General features: G+C 51.2%; 4 protein-coding genes across 4 annotated transcripts; 1 reads left to right on the top strand and 3 right to left on the bottom strand.

The window, feature by feature from the left end:
- Positions 1-765: 765 nt before the first annotated feature.
- On the bottom strand, positions 766-2,951 carry C8Q71DRAFT_908927 (uncharacterized protein; the record flags this gene model as incomplete). The annotated part of the gene is made up of 15 exons (XM_047929017.1): positions 766-1,161; positions 1,212-1,236; positions 1,293-1,350; positions 1,399-1,426; positions 1,477-1,489; positions 1,546-1,592; positions 1,651-1,751; positions 1,804-1,843; positions 2,305-2,330; positions 2,386-2,403; positions 2,451-2,484; positions 2,538-2,618; positions 2,673-2,686; positions 2,749-2,830; positions 2,890-2,951. The coding sequence occupies 15 exons, from the start codon at positions 2,949-2,951 to the stop codon at positions 978-980; spliced, it is 813 nt and encodes a 270-aa protein (XP_047777055.1). The 3' UTR covers positions 766-977.
- A 1,269-nt stretch (positions 2,952-4,220) lies between these two features.
- Positions 4,221-7,061, bottom strand: C8Q71DRAFT_711371 (cytochrome P450; the record flags this gene model as incomplete). Its single annotated transcript, XM_047920804.1, has 16 exons — positions 4,221-4,259; positions 4,321-4,500; positions 4,564-4,679; positions 4,740-4,795; positions 4,857-4,931; positions 4,984-4,998; positions 5,059-5,240; positions 5,300-5,355; positions 5,408-5,801; positions 5,859-5,917; positions 5,981-6,057; positions 6,175-6,250; positions 6,313-6,349; positions 6,398-6,427; positions 6,480-6,550; positions 6,752-7,061. 16 exons carry the CDS (start codon positions 7,059-7,061, stop codon positions 4,221-4,223), a joined length of 1,773 nt encoding a protein of 590 aa, XP_047777054.1.
- A 1,288-nt stretch (positions 7,062-8,349) lies between these two features.
- Positions 8,350-9,599, top strand: C8Q71DRAFT_711145 (NAD-P-binding protein; the record flags this gene model as incomplete). Its single annotated transcript, XM_047920792.1, has 6 exons — positions 8,350-8,509; positions 8,555-8,723; positions 8,779-8,786; positions 8,850-9,102; positions 9,197-9,336; positions 9,385-9,599. The coding sequence occupies 6 exons, from the start codon at positions 8,350-8,352 to the stop codon at positions 9,597-9,599; spliced, it is 945 nt and encodes a 314-aa protein (XP_047777053.1).
- Positions 9,600-10,071: 472 nt separating this feature from the next.
- On the bottom strand, positions 10,072-14,127 carry C8Q71DRAFT_849356 (uncharacterized protein; the record flags this gene model as incomplete). Its single annotated transcript, XM_047926701.1, has 22 exons — positions 10,072-10,116; positions 10,238-10,324; positions 10,506-10,661; positions 10,720-10,802; positions 10,897-11,041; positions 11,074-11,194; positions 11,536-11,695; positions 11,839-11,956; positions 12,102-12,202; positions 12,326-12,577; positions 12,633-12,733; positions 12,766-12,960; positions 13,018-13,042; positions 13,094-13,151; positions 13,207-13,234; positions 13,285-13,297; positions 13,621-13,660; positions 13,709-13,724; positions 13,858-13,882; positions 13,942-13,992; positions 14,030-14,055; positions 14,108-14,127. The coding sequence occupies 22 exons, from the start codon at positions 14,125-14,127 to the stop codon at positions 10,072-10,074; spliced, it is 1,866 nt and encodes a 621-aa protein (XP_047777052.1).
- Positions 14,128-14,326: the final 199 nt, after the last annotated feature.

The raw sequence follows: 14,326 nt of genomic DNA, 5'->3' as shown, positions 1-14,326 counted from the left end.
TACACTGACCTCTGGCATTCTCTGACTCTAGCTGGAGCTGCCCGCCAACTTGGAGGCAGAGCCGCAGTACTCGGATGGTAATGCCAACAAGCCCGTGACTGTCTTCCGAATCCTAGCGCGAACTGCTTGCAATGCTGACGAGATCTCAAAGTTCGACATTTCTCCCGGGTCCCGAACCGTATGTCTACTCGGTGAATGATGCTAACAAAGCGACGGCGGGAAGTACTGTCAACACGTGCGTCAGCGTAGAAGTCCACCTACGCCCTGGCCGTGTCCCATCACAGCCCAGATTCCTGATAGTGGTCGCTACTATAATCACTCGAAGCCAATCCCTGAGGCCGACAACAAGTACGTCGCATTCAAAGGTCGGCTGACTGGAGTCGAGCGCGACGGGAATGGTATCGCTCTGTGAATCTACGTCGACGTTACAGATGGTATTTCCTTCCTTGGTACGCCGGCGGCTGTTAGTCGGGGTGTTCAATCACAAGTTATTTCGACTTCCGAAGGTTCCGGATGGTGAGTACTCTTATCCATGCATGCCAATTTGACGAGTATTCATACCTTCAAACGCCAGGCATGCCAGCCTTTAAGAAGTTATGCAGGTCCGGTTTAAGTGTAACCCGTGTCAGGGAGTCATCTCCCACGCCCACTCCTTCGAGAGGCAAAAAACATACCTCTGGGCCGGCAGAATGGATGTGCGAGTGAACTCGCATTGGCGCGGCGACACCAGTGGCTGGCGTGTGTAGTAGTTCATCGTGAAATTGTCCGGCATAGAACTGTTACGTTGCTGCGATATGATAGACAACAATAAGGCCTTCAATGCAATGCTGCTCAACCGTAGCGGAGCACGGGTATCCGCTAGTATAGGATATATAGGATATAGGATGGGATAGGATAATGCCCCCCCGTTGATGGCCCGGGGTTTTCGACCCGGAGGACTCCAATCCTACACATATCACAGCGTTTCCACTAACCTCCTAGAAGCCTCCTGCATACGTTCCATCGAAGTCCAGCTGCGTAGAAGGAGGTGCCCGTTTGGAGCGCATCTGTGCGGACAGTTCCGAATTGGCCTCTGTGTGGACCCTCTGGGCTTCGACAATCGGGATGCTGATGAGGCCGTGGGCTTCGAGGACGTGTTTCACGGTTTCCCTCGAGTTCAACCTGGACACAAACATCATTCTCGAGTAGATTCAATGAGAATGCATACGCACGTCGAGAGTGTGGTGCAGGTGTACACTGAGGTATTAGAGTCATGAGGTGCGTGACAACTCCTGATAGCTGGGCCTACTCACGGCGAATCAGGACAAACCAGAAGACAGTGTACACCATGGTCTCAGAGTAGATGAGAAACTAGTAACGTTGTTTAGCGTGGACCGAAATGGATACTTGGTTTCTCACCGTTATGAGGTGCAAAACCGCAAACATCCTGCATCTTCGTCAATGACAGTGGCTTCGGCAAGTGAAAATCGGCCTTACGTAGTAAGCATACCTATAACGACCACGAGTCAATAAGAGAAGCAGTATTGTTGAGTACCAACTACTCACATGTGTTCAATGCATACACGATGAGCAGATTAATGGCACGTTTCGTCCTTTCGCATAAAGACATTAGCTGGTGAAGAGTAAACATCTTGGAAGATCGATGCGTACTTAGGGAAACCCGTCCGTCTCACGCGCAGGTAGTAAATGAGGGTGACGACAATCAGCAAATCGCATGCTATGCCGACCCCCAAGCCGGCTACGGTGTATGGCTGGAACGGACATATCATGGAAAAGAACACGGGAAAGGAGTGCGAAGCGTACCAGTAGTGCATCGGCTTTGGTGAGGTGTATAATCTCAACCCTGTCAAAATCAGACGTGAGGTCAGTTGGGTGTACGGCAGAGCACGCTGATATCAGAGTACCCAACGACAGTGTATGCTAATAGAATCAATTCATTGGGGACGAGTCGCATAATATATGTGATACGCGTACCTATTCCGAGAGCTAGAATTTATTCGGATATGTCAAAAGTATACGGACCGATAACGTTGAGAAATGGACCTAATTGTGAGATACTCAACACAGACTGGCGTGAAATTAGACCTGAACCTCGCGTGTAGTGACAACAGTGTACTTACTATGGAGAGAGGCAGCAGTATGCGTTTGTTGCCAACTTGATCGTCAATAGAGTATTCAATGACATGCCAGTGTCTGCGTGCGCCAAATCTGGTGCGACTCACGTATATAAACTCGGTATGCGAAGAAGCTTTGACAGTTGCATGTCGGTGCGGCTTCAGCAACAATCGGCAAAGTGATTCTTACTGTTGGACCATAGCACCTAGTACACCCTGTAAGCTGTAAATCAGTGTGGCGTGCCTTATCTACGTCTGCCGTATGACTCACACCGACAGTGACCTGACCCTACAGAATGATGAGCACGATAAGATGACACAAAGGAACACACGTACCAAGAGGGCCCTGATATCGATACGGGTAAGATCTCTGTGCCAGTGCAAGATGAGTACGAACATACACACCAATAGTTACTGTCTAACGCGAGCGGGTCATTGAACGACGTCACAGTGTAATGATAGTTCGTCAGTATTAGCAATACGACGTGCAAACTATCGATTGTCCTAGTAGCGTTGTCAGCTTGGGAGCGCCGGTGGTAACAAAGATTGGACGTCTACATGAGCGCAGCGACCTTCCGAGACAGCTCCGACAATCAGCGAGGCTTATATGCATCGAAGTTAGATCCAACCGTACATAAAGTTTGAGAGTGATTCCGTCCTTGTTCGAGAATCTCGTGTAATAGAGATACAGTTGTAGGCAGGTTATCCCGAATAGACTTGGTGACGAACGTCGGCGTCAGTACTAGGAGTGTCTTCAAGGCAGCAGCATACTCACATGCTCGAGACGACGACGCCAATGGACAATGGACCCAATACAATGGACGGTAGCGGTGACATGGCTAACAAAGTTGTGTACCGATATCGACAAACTGTCGTTTTTGTACCTCGATGCGAAACTCAATCACTGACAGACAACTTGAAGGTGAGACCCCTTGACACTTGCCTTCATAAGACTCGTGATAGTCAACTTGAACGAAGCTCTCGTAGAGTTGGCAGTCGTGAGCATGGGCCTATCATACCGCCGAACATATCAGTGATACTGATGAACCATAGTAGCCTATTAGTAGGTCGCTGAGAAGTTCAAGGTACGGAGCATCTAAAACGTCCAGTCCCTTGATCACTGTGAGCAATTCGCAGCGGCACTTATCCCAATAGCCGGTCTATCTCTCGAAGTCCTCACATTAATGGCCACGACATCATGGGCCAAACCGGAGCTTACTCTCGATCGTTTGGACTTCTCGTGGAACGCGAGCCGAGTCGCAGCCCTCCATATCGGAGTATCAGGGTCCAATAGCGGTGTACGGGCAGACCGACCAGCCTTCGTGCTGCGCCGACTCCGAGATACACCGGCGACTCATTCCCTCAGGCGTCTCGATATCTACCCGGGCCCGCTCCTACAGCATTATGTCCACTGGCAGCCCACCCCGGAGCACTGCATGAAGCCGGCTGCCGGACAACGTCTATCTTGGCGAGATTATTGCATCCATGCTCTTGGATCATCCAGCCTTGGTAGTGACCTTCCATGCTCGCGGTCTGGCGCGGGCAGCCGAGTTCGCTCGTCGCGGCTCCCTTGCGGTATATGTCATACGATCTTCCCTGGGATTTGCCTCTACAAACGCACGCACACGCTTGCGGTTCGTACATGATTATGTGGAACATACCTTTCTGCATTTGAAAATCGGTGGGCACATGATTGGGACATTGAACGCGGCGGATGTCTCGGGGAGTGTCCTTGTCCTATAGACCGACCCTTAATCAGTAAGTCGAAACGGCGTGGGATGACTTAACGATAGTAGCGTTGTTCAAATGCGCGTCCAAACGCTGTCTGAGTGTTCCGCAATACGGTCATCATGTGTAGTTAGTACGGCTCGACGTGAAGGAGGGTGGTACGGACAATGGGAAATCATTTCTGAGCGATGTAACGACTATAGGTGACTAGTACAACGCCCCCTTGAAACAGAAATGCAGACGGGAACCAGCGTCGAAACTAGCCTAGTTATACACCAAATGCGAACACTTTGTAGCACAGTAGAGCGATATCCGTGAAGACTGACTGATAACATCATGGCTCTAAGGATCCTGACACAGACAGTACTCTTATGTAGCTTAGTCGGCAACTTCGATCATCTTCACCCATAAACCTCCCTGCCGAGATCGAAAAGCTGTAAACTAGGAATAGCTCGGATCAGGTACGAAAGGTGCTCACATTCACGTATAGCGTCAGGTGAACCTTGGGCCATATCTTCTCAATGCTCTTCCTACCCCAGGCACTCGACCATGCCCTTGGAGGAAGGGACTCCGGAGGTTGAGCCTCCAGATCGAGGCTCATTGAGTCGAATCGCTGTAGCAGCTTGATGAGGAAGAACGATACTTCATTGTACGCGAACTGCGCCGGAAAAGATCAGAAGGGGCCGGGATAAGGAACCCCGTATAGGGTGAGTAGGCTGACCTGTTGGCCCAGACAGATACGGGGTCCTGCGTTGAACGGCAGGAAAATAAATGGATTCGGTACCAGATATTTGTTTAGGCGCTCGTCCAAGAATCGATCCGGGTCAAATTCCATGGCTTAATATGATTCGACGGGGTCAGCTCCCCTCGCGGTACTTCGGGAAAATGCAAACATACCGTCAGGCCCCCAGTAATCTGTGTTCCGGTGCATGACAAAAGGATAGTACGACACCCTAAACACTCGCTTGGTGTCGGTGCAGATACGACGTGAACGATGATGCTGAATACGCTCACGGAGTTCCAGGAGGAACATAGAATGGCTTTCCCTTCGGATCTGTGTTTGGCAGGAACCCCTCTTCGACAGCATACCTGTGATACAGTTAGCTATCTCCAACAATATTTTAGACGTCGTGCAGCATACCTCATGTTGAACGGGCTGCATCAATAGAGACATGTCAGCGAATGATGATGTTTGCAGTATCATTGACGCGCTTACACGGCAGGGTATAGACGCAAAGTCTCATTGATGACTGCGCGTAGGTACTTCATCTCTTTGATGTCCTCGTACGTAGGTCGACCGGATCGTCCGACCTTCTGAAATATCTCCGAACGCAGACGTGTCAAGACATCTGGATGTTCGCAAAGCAGATACACGGCAAACGTGAGGGTTGACGCCGTCTGGCGACGACGGAGAGATCAAGTCAGTTGGGAGTCAGATCTATATGTTGTTTACAGACCGTGTCACGTCCAGCCAGGAGTATGTTCAATACTTCGTCGTGGAGTATTACGGGATCTGTGCATCCGAAGTTGAGTCACTGAACAGAAGAACAAGGAGGGACACGAACCCGACGTGTATTGCACAAGATTTTCCAGAAAGGTCTCCTTGTCATCTTTGTCGGCACCGCTTTGTCCCCGGCGTGCATCTGCGGATGCGGCCTTCTTCTTGAGCGCGTCTTTGATGATCGGTTTTAGGAATTCATCTACAACTTTCATGTGGCTCGTGCTTTTGTTCTCCAGAGTCTCAAACAGAGGCCAGATCCACCCACGCCAAGCTCTCTCTGAGCAGACGTGTTCTGCCTCCTGAAAAGCGGTAGCAAATCTCCGCGCTGTGATCACTTGTGTGGCATCGTCCATCAAGCTTCCTTCAGTCGTGATCTGAGGGGTTGACCCTAGAGAATCGACGCAGAATCCAAACAAAAACTCGCTCGCGGAGTCGAGAGTAAATCTCGAGACAAGATCCTGGTAGAACACTTCCATTGATTGATGCTGACCAAAAATATGTCTTCAGGGACCAACCTGGAAGTCGATAGCAGCACCGGAACGAAATCGGTGGCACATTTTCTTGATTGCAAGATCTGGAAGAGGTTGCCTCGTCACATTACTTCATTAGCCGGTGCAGATCGAGTGTTAGTACAGACCAGCACGCTTATCGAAGAGCTCGAAGTGGCTAATCTTGTCCTTGCTGAAGAACGGCCTCGTCATAGCCCGGTGGAATCTGAGTGATATTGAGTACACATATCGAAGGACAGTGCGTAACGGGTGGTGAATACTCACTTCCACATGTCACCTGGGTCGGATATTATATGATTATGAGCATGAGCGTAGCCACTACACAATGACTGACTCGCCATCACTGTTGAAGACACCTGTACCCAAGAGAGGGCTCATGAAACCGGAGAACGTCTCGCCTACAACGAACCAATCCCAGGATGACCTCAGGATGGTTCCGACGACCCCGAGAGCTACCCACCTTTGACATAGTTATCAAATTCTGTAGCGAGAATTGTCTGCGCGTCACATATTAGATGAAGTACAACGGAGTCCGCAACGCCCACCTTGATGACATTTGGATCGCAAGTAATGTACTAAGTAGACGGATGTCAGAGTAGGTCCGACGCTGAGGGCAGAATATATCACCATCGGGTCCCAGAGAATATTGGTCTGTACCGTGGGACCCTGCTTCATGAATTGGGGCCACGCAAAATCGCCTTCAAGTGCAGAAAAATTCGGGCATTAGCGAGGAAACGTAGAGAGACAAGGACATAGCCTGATAGTCTGACATAGCCAGATACGTGGTCATCCAACGTTCGAGCCGTGGTGAGCAACGGGATAGCAGAAGGAAGCCGCGATGCCTTCCGCGACACAGCAGACAATGCATGTATCAACTGAGCTGAAGTTGATTCGCCCACCTGGGTAACCTTTGTTTAGAGTGTCCACCATCTCCTGCATTACGTCGAAATGTCCTGGTAGTTTCCCGTCCCATCTTGGAGGGAGAATAGCGCCAGCCCGACTAGCAGCACGATATATGGCCCGATATCGCTGACTGATGCGAGCGGCTACGAACAGAGGTGCACTAGCAAGGGTGAGTGTCCAGACGAGGGTACAGGATAGGTTGAGGTAATGTTGCCATGTTAGAACCGCGTACACGACAGCAGGAGGAACGACGACTGTGACAGAGTTTTGAATCAGGAAAAGGATGCCCGGAGGCAGGCGAGCCATCGAAGGGAGAGATAACAAGTGAGCAGCGTATGCGAGCAAAGTTCGAACAAGGCTCCTAGCTGGGCTACACGCGGCCGATGGGACTGAGTTACTTGTATTGCAGATGCAAGTCACGGCGCGTTATAACTTATAAGGATGTGCCCATCAACCCAAATCGGAGCCCGTCTCGGAGCCGGGAGCTCGAGGAGGAAGAGGTCTACGCGTAGCACACGTGCCAGTGTTGACCATACGCGACATCGGAGTAGCGGGGGTCTCAGTGAGTGGGCGTTTGCGAGGATAAATTTAGCCCGACCATGTCAATATCGCGGGTCGTCACGTTCACGTGATCAACTGTCACACAGTCAACACATTTAGCCATCGGCCGCAGGTGCACGTGCGATCCTCGGCATCTTGACGGTGACAGCGTTCACTACTTATTTACAACACCACAACCTCTAACTTAGTGCTACCGACTACATTTCCACCCTTTGTACAAGCAACCATTCGATCCTTACCACTCTGGACCGACCCCGCAAGCCCTCCTCTTCCGACATCGCGAGGAGGAGGAGGAGGGTTCTGATTTAGCCACCGGCCGCTCACGCTGTCGCACGCGCGATCATGGGCGTCTTCACCGCGGTATGTAGGTGTGACAGCGCTCACTATACTGTTCCAACACCACGACCCACAGTACCACCGGCTATACTACCACTACTAGCTGTACCAGCATTATCCTGATCACTACTGCCGCGCCCGAGGACATTCGGACAGAGAAGGCTCAGGTTATCTTCGATCGGACTTGTCACGCCCTAAGTGAGCTCGTCGCAACGGCATCCTCCATACTAATTGTTACATGCGGCCCAATACGGCCCACGGCGGCCAGTCACTACGCTTCTACGTCTCACAAGCAGGGCAGTGTCAATTACATCTCTCCAATTCCTCCACGATTGTTCATCTTTCGTCATGAACTCGGTACGTATCATGATACATGTGCTGGGATAACGCGCTGCTCATATTCGTCTATCAGCGCAGTCGCTAACAACATTCTTGATTCGGAACTTGAAGCTTGTTCCGAGTGGGAAATTCGTTCAGGAAGCCGAATGTGCGACTTCTCACTGCGACTTCTTGAGGCTATTCTCTAGATGCCCTGTACCCCGTGGTAGCCGCCTTGAACCGTCAGTCTCCAGGCCTCACAGGCTAACTCGGACTTCTTCCATGCGTCTTCCCTCCGACTGGCACGCCCTTTTGTACACTGCAGCCTGCTCTCACACTACAGGTATCAGAACCTAAAGTCATTCTCCTCCCGTCTCTCATGGCCAAGTCTCGCAAGACCATCTTAATTACAGGGTCTGTAGTCCCTGCCACTTGCCGTTTTTGGGAGAGAAAGCTTAGGCCGATACGGCGGTACCTTTTTTACAGATGCAGTCGCGGCGGTATCGGTGACGCTCTCGCGCGTAGATTCCACGAAGCTGGTGAGTCCGCACCACTCCGCTTCCATCTGTGTTCATGCGCTGAAGGTTTTGATGTCTTCGCCACCGCGAGGAGCCTCAATAGTATGGAGCATCTTGCTTCAGTCGGAATTCGGACCATGGCGTTGGATGTGACCGACATACAAGCCCTTCGTAAAGTCAAGGCCAATATTTCCGAGATTACGGGTGGCAAGCTGGACATCCTTGTGAATAATGCGTGCGTGGTATATCCTGTCTACTGCAGAAGAGCACGCTTAATGAAGGACTACAAGCGGACTAGGTATGCACGCGGCACCACATTGAGGAAACATACAGGTGACAATCTCGGCGGTTTGAAATGCAGCTTATCCTGTCGCCGCCACGGACTTCGATATGTCCGAAGTTCGCCCCTTGTTCGAAGCGAGCCTCTTCGCAGTGATGACTATGGTTCAAGAGTTCGTCAATTTGCTCATCGCCTCCGGAGACGCGTGCATTGTACAGACCGGAAGCGTCTCAGGATTCACTCCCGTACCGTTCAGTTCAGCCGCCTATAATGCGTCCAAGGCTGCTCTGCACGCGTATGGCAACACAATCCGCGTCGAATTGGCGCCATTCCAGTACGTTCATCCGGCAGTTTGTCGACCTGCATCGCGCTGAAATTCAGTGTCATAGCATCAAAGTAGTGAATGTACTGTCTCGGCGATGAATCAGACTCGCATATGCTGATGCTGTGCAGATCATCACGGGCGCCGTCAAGAGTAACATAGCAAAACCACGTTCGCTACCCTCTAACTCTTTGTATCGCCCAATGGAGAAGCTCTATCAGGAGCGTCATCTTAATACTTCTCAGCGTGAGTGGCCCCTCTCATTATTGACACGATCACTCATGACCGCTGAAGAGAACGCCACTGACACTGATGTGTACGCGCACGAGGTCGTGTCTGAAGTTCTGAAGCCAAATCCGCGTGCATGGTTCTGGGCTGGGGCACGAACTATGTCGGCGTGGGTCGTGGATACCTTCTTGCCCAGACGTACCTTCGTAAGTGTTCCGTTGGTCGCCTTGATGTTCAACGATGCAGGGACTCATTATGTTCCAGGACTTGATCATGAATAAAATGTATGGTTTTGATACCTTCGTGGCTATGCTGCAGGAGAACTCCAAGAATGTGTGAGGACGTGCTGCACCCTGATTACTCGTGAAGAATACTAGGGCAAGTGTACCGACTCGCAACACATCGTAATGCCAATCTCCGACTCACAGCGAACGCTATGTACCGTCGGTATTCCTGACAAGGATAAAGTTTATTCCGATGTCCGACAGTTCACGAGCATTGGTATGACGAGTCACAAGCAGTTGCTGCTCGTCGTTTGTTTCTCGAGTGAGATTTCCGCCATAGCATCGTTGTGCGGAACTGTTCACAATCCGTGTGGTTCATTGGCTCAGAATCGTCATATAATAGCGTAACAACAGTCATGTAATGCGTGCAGAACGGCACCAACACCCGACTTCGCTTCCCCGTAAGCCATACAATCCTACGCATGAAACACCCTAGTCGCGCTGCAGGTACCGGTCACCGTGCACCACTCTACTCGTAGGTGACAATAACAGAAAAGAAAGTCATGGCGGGCCTCTTGGTCAGGACGTCATAGGTACAATCGAAGAAGTGAGGTGACCCTCGGAGCGAACAACTGTCGTATCACCGGGAGGACCTACTACGTGCGTGGCGCCATGCCGTGCGGCCATGCGCGTACCAATCTTGGATCTACACTGTCTTCTTTGTCGACGTACATATGGCCGGTCAACATGATCGTCAACGGCCAGCGCCACGTCCGCAGGCACTGCCAGGAGATGAGTCGAATACGTGACGATCTGTGATGATACGCGTATGAGTGGACTCGCCGATCCGAGTACGGCTGACCCGCGTGTCGAAGCACGGTGACCGAAAGCGGGTGGGGAACTGTATTCCGAATGTGCAAAGGTACGAGGTGGCGAATGTAAGTAGCAGGAATGTGCGCGTACCTTATATAGGAACTGGGCGATGCGGAGGGCGAGCGGCAGCGACAACGCTGGTGCTTTGGCACTGGATACTGATGGGACGGGAGGTTGAGACATGCATGCAAATGCACCACGAGTTAGGGCACAAGCCCGCCTTGTCCTCGCGTCCATCATGCTGGTCTGTATGGTAGATGGGCAATTGGTCGTATGGTTAGAATGTCAGAGAAGGCATACTCACAATTACGTGGTATCCGTAGCACCCACTGCTGTCACTGTGTACACGCGCGGCAGTCTTGTTCATCGTATCTCTGTCGATCTGTGCTGCTGGCAGCTGCAAGGGTGAAGAGCAGCGTGTGGCGGGGAGGCGGCGACACAACGCTCGAAGGACAACCAACCGCGACGCCCCAGCACTCACGTCCGGCCTCGCCACACAGTGGGCTAGCCTCGCCGAGCAGTCCGTCGGGCGACTCCGTGTCCTCCTTTCCGTCCGAGATCTCGTCCTCCTTCCTCTTCTCCTGGCAGCCCTCCACATTCAGGCCTCGGGGAGGCGGCGGTCGCAGCTGCGACCGCACGTCATATCAGAGTCGATGACGTTCGCCCAGAAGATCTCGTTCGACATGGTAGCCTCCTTCTGAAGGGATATACCGCGGGCAGTGGAAACGGCCGCCACTGGGCGTTGCAACGGAAAGAGAGAGATATGTAGTGGTTTGGTACTAGGAGCGAGAGTCAGGAGGCAAATCACCACTTGCCTTTTTCATCCGGAACCCTTCAGGCGCGGTTACGTCGGACCAAGAACGAGAATAACTCTTTTTGGTCAGCAACGGAGACTAGAACGTTCTGCATGTTTTTAGAGCATTCGCCGTGGATAGACACGAGTAGCTATATAACCACCAGCTACCGTTACCCGCTAGTCCGTGGATAAAGGTCTCGCGCCACACGCCTCAGCCACCTCGCGTCTCGCGACTGTCGCCTTCACACAACGCTCCATGCCTCGCTCAGTACTCGTTCTATGGCTACGACGACCTTGTTTTCGGAATCTACGCGTCAAAATCACCTCAGGGAAGGTCTCGGGAAGGCCATATCGACAGTAAGTGACTCGCAAGACCTCCAGATGAGTCGGCGAACACCCGCAGACCGCAGGACTGGCGCACGGGTCTTATACATCGCGTGTTGGGATGCTAGGAGAGAATTGGTCGAGCCGAGGATGTCGTTTGCTGGGGTGGAAGGGTAGAGATTGTTCGATGTTAGTGAGTTGTCCTTCAGTCCTTCTGCACAAGTTTCGCGGTGCCAAGCAGCCCCGCTCAGTACCGCCGGGCTCATAGCATAGTTGTTCGCAATTTTGAATGTAGCAATACACCATCAGTGTTGAAACACTCAATTTTCAACCTCGATATGTGAAACATCAATGACACGACCTTGTGTCCAACGCCAGCGCCACCTCCCGGACCCGCCGCGCTCTGCAGGAGGTCCAGCTGCTACGCCGATACAATCGTGTTCACATAACTATGTACCGGTATACAGCTGCATGTATGTGCTCATATTCCACACTTAAGTACCAGAATACATCCCACAGCATACATGCTGTAATTCGTTAGTGCGACAAGAAGCCGGCATCCTCACTGACACCACCAGCCTGAGTACCATATCCTGGAGCCAAACTGCATGACCGTTGACAAACTGGGTCGTGTATACTGTCTCAAGCTTTTCGTATAAAATACATACTGCGATCTAGTCGCCGTACAGTCTACTCCAGTATCCCAACACGCGATGTATAAGACTCGTGCGCCAGTACTGCTGTCTGTGGGTGTTCGCCGACTTGTCTGGAGGTCTTGCGAGTCGCTTACTGTCGATATGGCCTTCCCGAGACCTTCCCTGAGGTGATTTTGACGCGTAGATTCCGAAAACAAGGTCGTCGTAGCCATAGAACGAGTACTGAGCGAGGCATGGAGCGTTGTGTGAAGGCGACAGTCGCGAGACGCGAGGTGGCTGAGGCGTGTGGCGCGAGACCTTTATCCACGGACTAGCGGGTAACGGTAACCAGCGGCCAGTCACAGCAAGTTGCGACTGTATGTCAAACTCATTTGGCTTCGCAGGTTCTCAAACGAGTTAATATACACCTGAGTTCCTTCACTGCTAATCCATAATAAATACTGTACGTCTGACCACCGACGATACTCGAGAACCCATGTGACGCTGCAGGGATCTCCGAAGAGAAGCTACCGTGCATGTAGCTCTTCAAGTTCACGGTAGCGCTGCGTGTTTGTCTTCATCGGCATCATTCAACGTAGCAGAGGCCTTGCTTGCTGTATCCGCCGTACTCTGTTTGCTGCCAAACAGGCGGTGTGCCGTCCCAGTCGGGCCATGGAACACCCTTCCCGAAAGTCCTTCCCCGGATGCTGCTCCGATTGCGGAGCGGATGTTGAGCAATTCGTGAGAGTTATTGCCCAGCACCTGCCTAACGTTGTTTCTAGTATTGAGTCTGAACAAAGGGCCTCAGCAGAGCGGAGGGTGCATAACTCAGATGATTGGAACTTACGTCGACATCAGCGAACACGAGTACACTGAGATGCATCAGCAAGGTAGTGACATAGGCACAGTACACGTGGACGTACATCGGACAAGAATGAAGTAGAACGGAGCGTAGATGAGAGTGCTCGCCAACATATACCACTAAAATCCCACCAGAATTGAACAATCCAGTATGCGTAAATTTACGTCAACTCACCGTGATGAAGCAAATCAATGTGAATACACTGAAACCATAGTCAGCTATAATGTTCTCTGCGAGTATCAGTGCGCTCACGTCGTGAGGAAGCCTATCATGAGAAATGTATCAGTACATGCTCAACTCATAGTACAAAGAAATGCAAATTCACAGGTATTCAACGCATAGGTAACCAACAAGTTGATTGCCCTGTTCGTTCTATGGTACGAGACATCAGTACAGTTAGTGAGCGTGACTGTGAGTTAATTTACTTCGGAAACTGGGTGCGCCTCCTGGACAGTAGGTATATCATGCTAGCAGCGATCAAAGAATCGCAGACGATGTCCGCAAGGAGGGCCGCCGTTACAAATGGCTAAATTGTCTGTAAGCGGGAGAGGCCTTTGTCCGCACTGAAGACGGAACACATCGACGAACCTTTACCCTCAACGACGTAGTGAAGTAACGGTTTCGGTATCTGTACTGCGTGTCAGAATGCATTAGTAGACGATGTAGAACTCCTTACCCCACAACGGTATACACTGCGTCACAATGGAAGAGTAACGCTAGTCAGAAGATCATTCTAGAGGGAAGGACGAGGTATCTGCACCGATGGAGCAAGCTACAAATGATCGTTCGGTAGTTATTTTTGTATAGACCAGCGAAGATACGAACCAAACTGCGCCAACCCCAGGAGACACTGCGCGGAAGGAACATAAATGAGCGTTTGAGTACCCGGGCGTATGCACACATACGCACAACAACGAGCGGTATCCAGATTGCGCGATCGCTGACTGGTGATGTTGTTAACTGGATACAGACCGGATTGAAGAATGCTGATGCTTACGATGGTATACACGGTACGCGAAAAAGCTGATCACACTGTCAGTACAGTAGGTTACTGACGGAAGACTTGAACGCTTACTATTGCACCAACAGGCTCATGATGCCCTAACATGTTCATGAGCTAATAAAAAGGCAAATGCTTCGGAAATACTGACTCCTATCGTGACCTGTGCCTAGGAACATGTCGATCATGCAGACTCGGGAAACTTGTGGATGATACAGAGAGTTCGTACCGACAGACTCCTACAATCGTTCCAAATAGTGAGCAATGTGTTGGACGGGTTGCAGAATTATTCAC

Source organism: Rhodofomes roseus (genome assembly GCF_022264815.1).
Source record: "Rhodofomes roseus strain CIRM-BRFM 1785 chromosome Unknown C8Q71scaffold_15, whole genome shotgun sequence".
In the NCBI taxonomy this organism is placed as follows: Eukaryota; Fungi; Basidiomycota; class Agaricomycetes; order Polyporales; family Fomitopsidaceae; genus Rhodofomes; species Rhodofomes roseus.
This window is presented reverse-complemented; position numbering and strand designations above follow the sequence as displayed.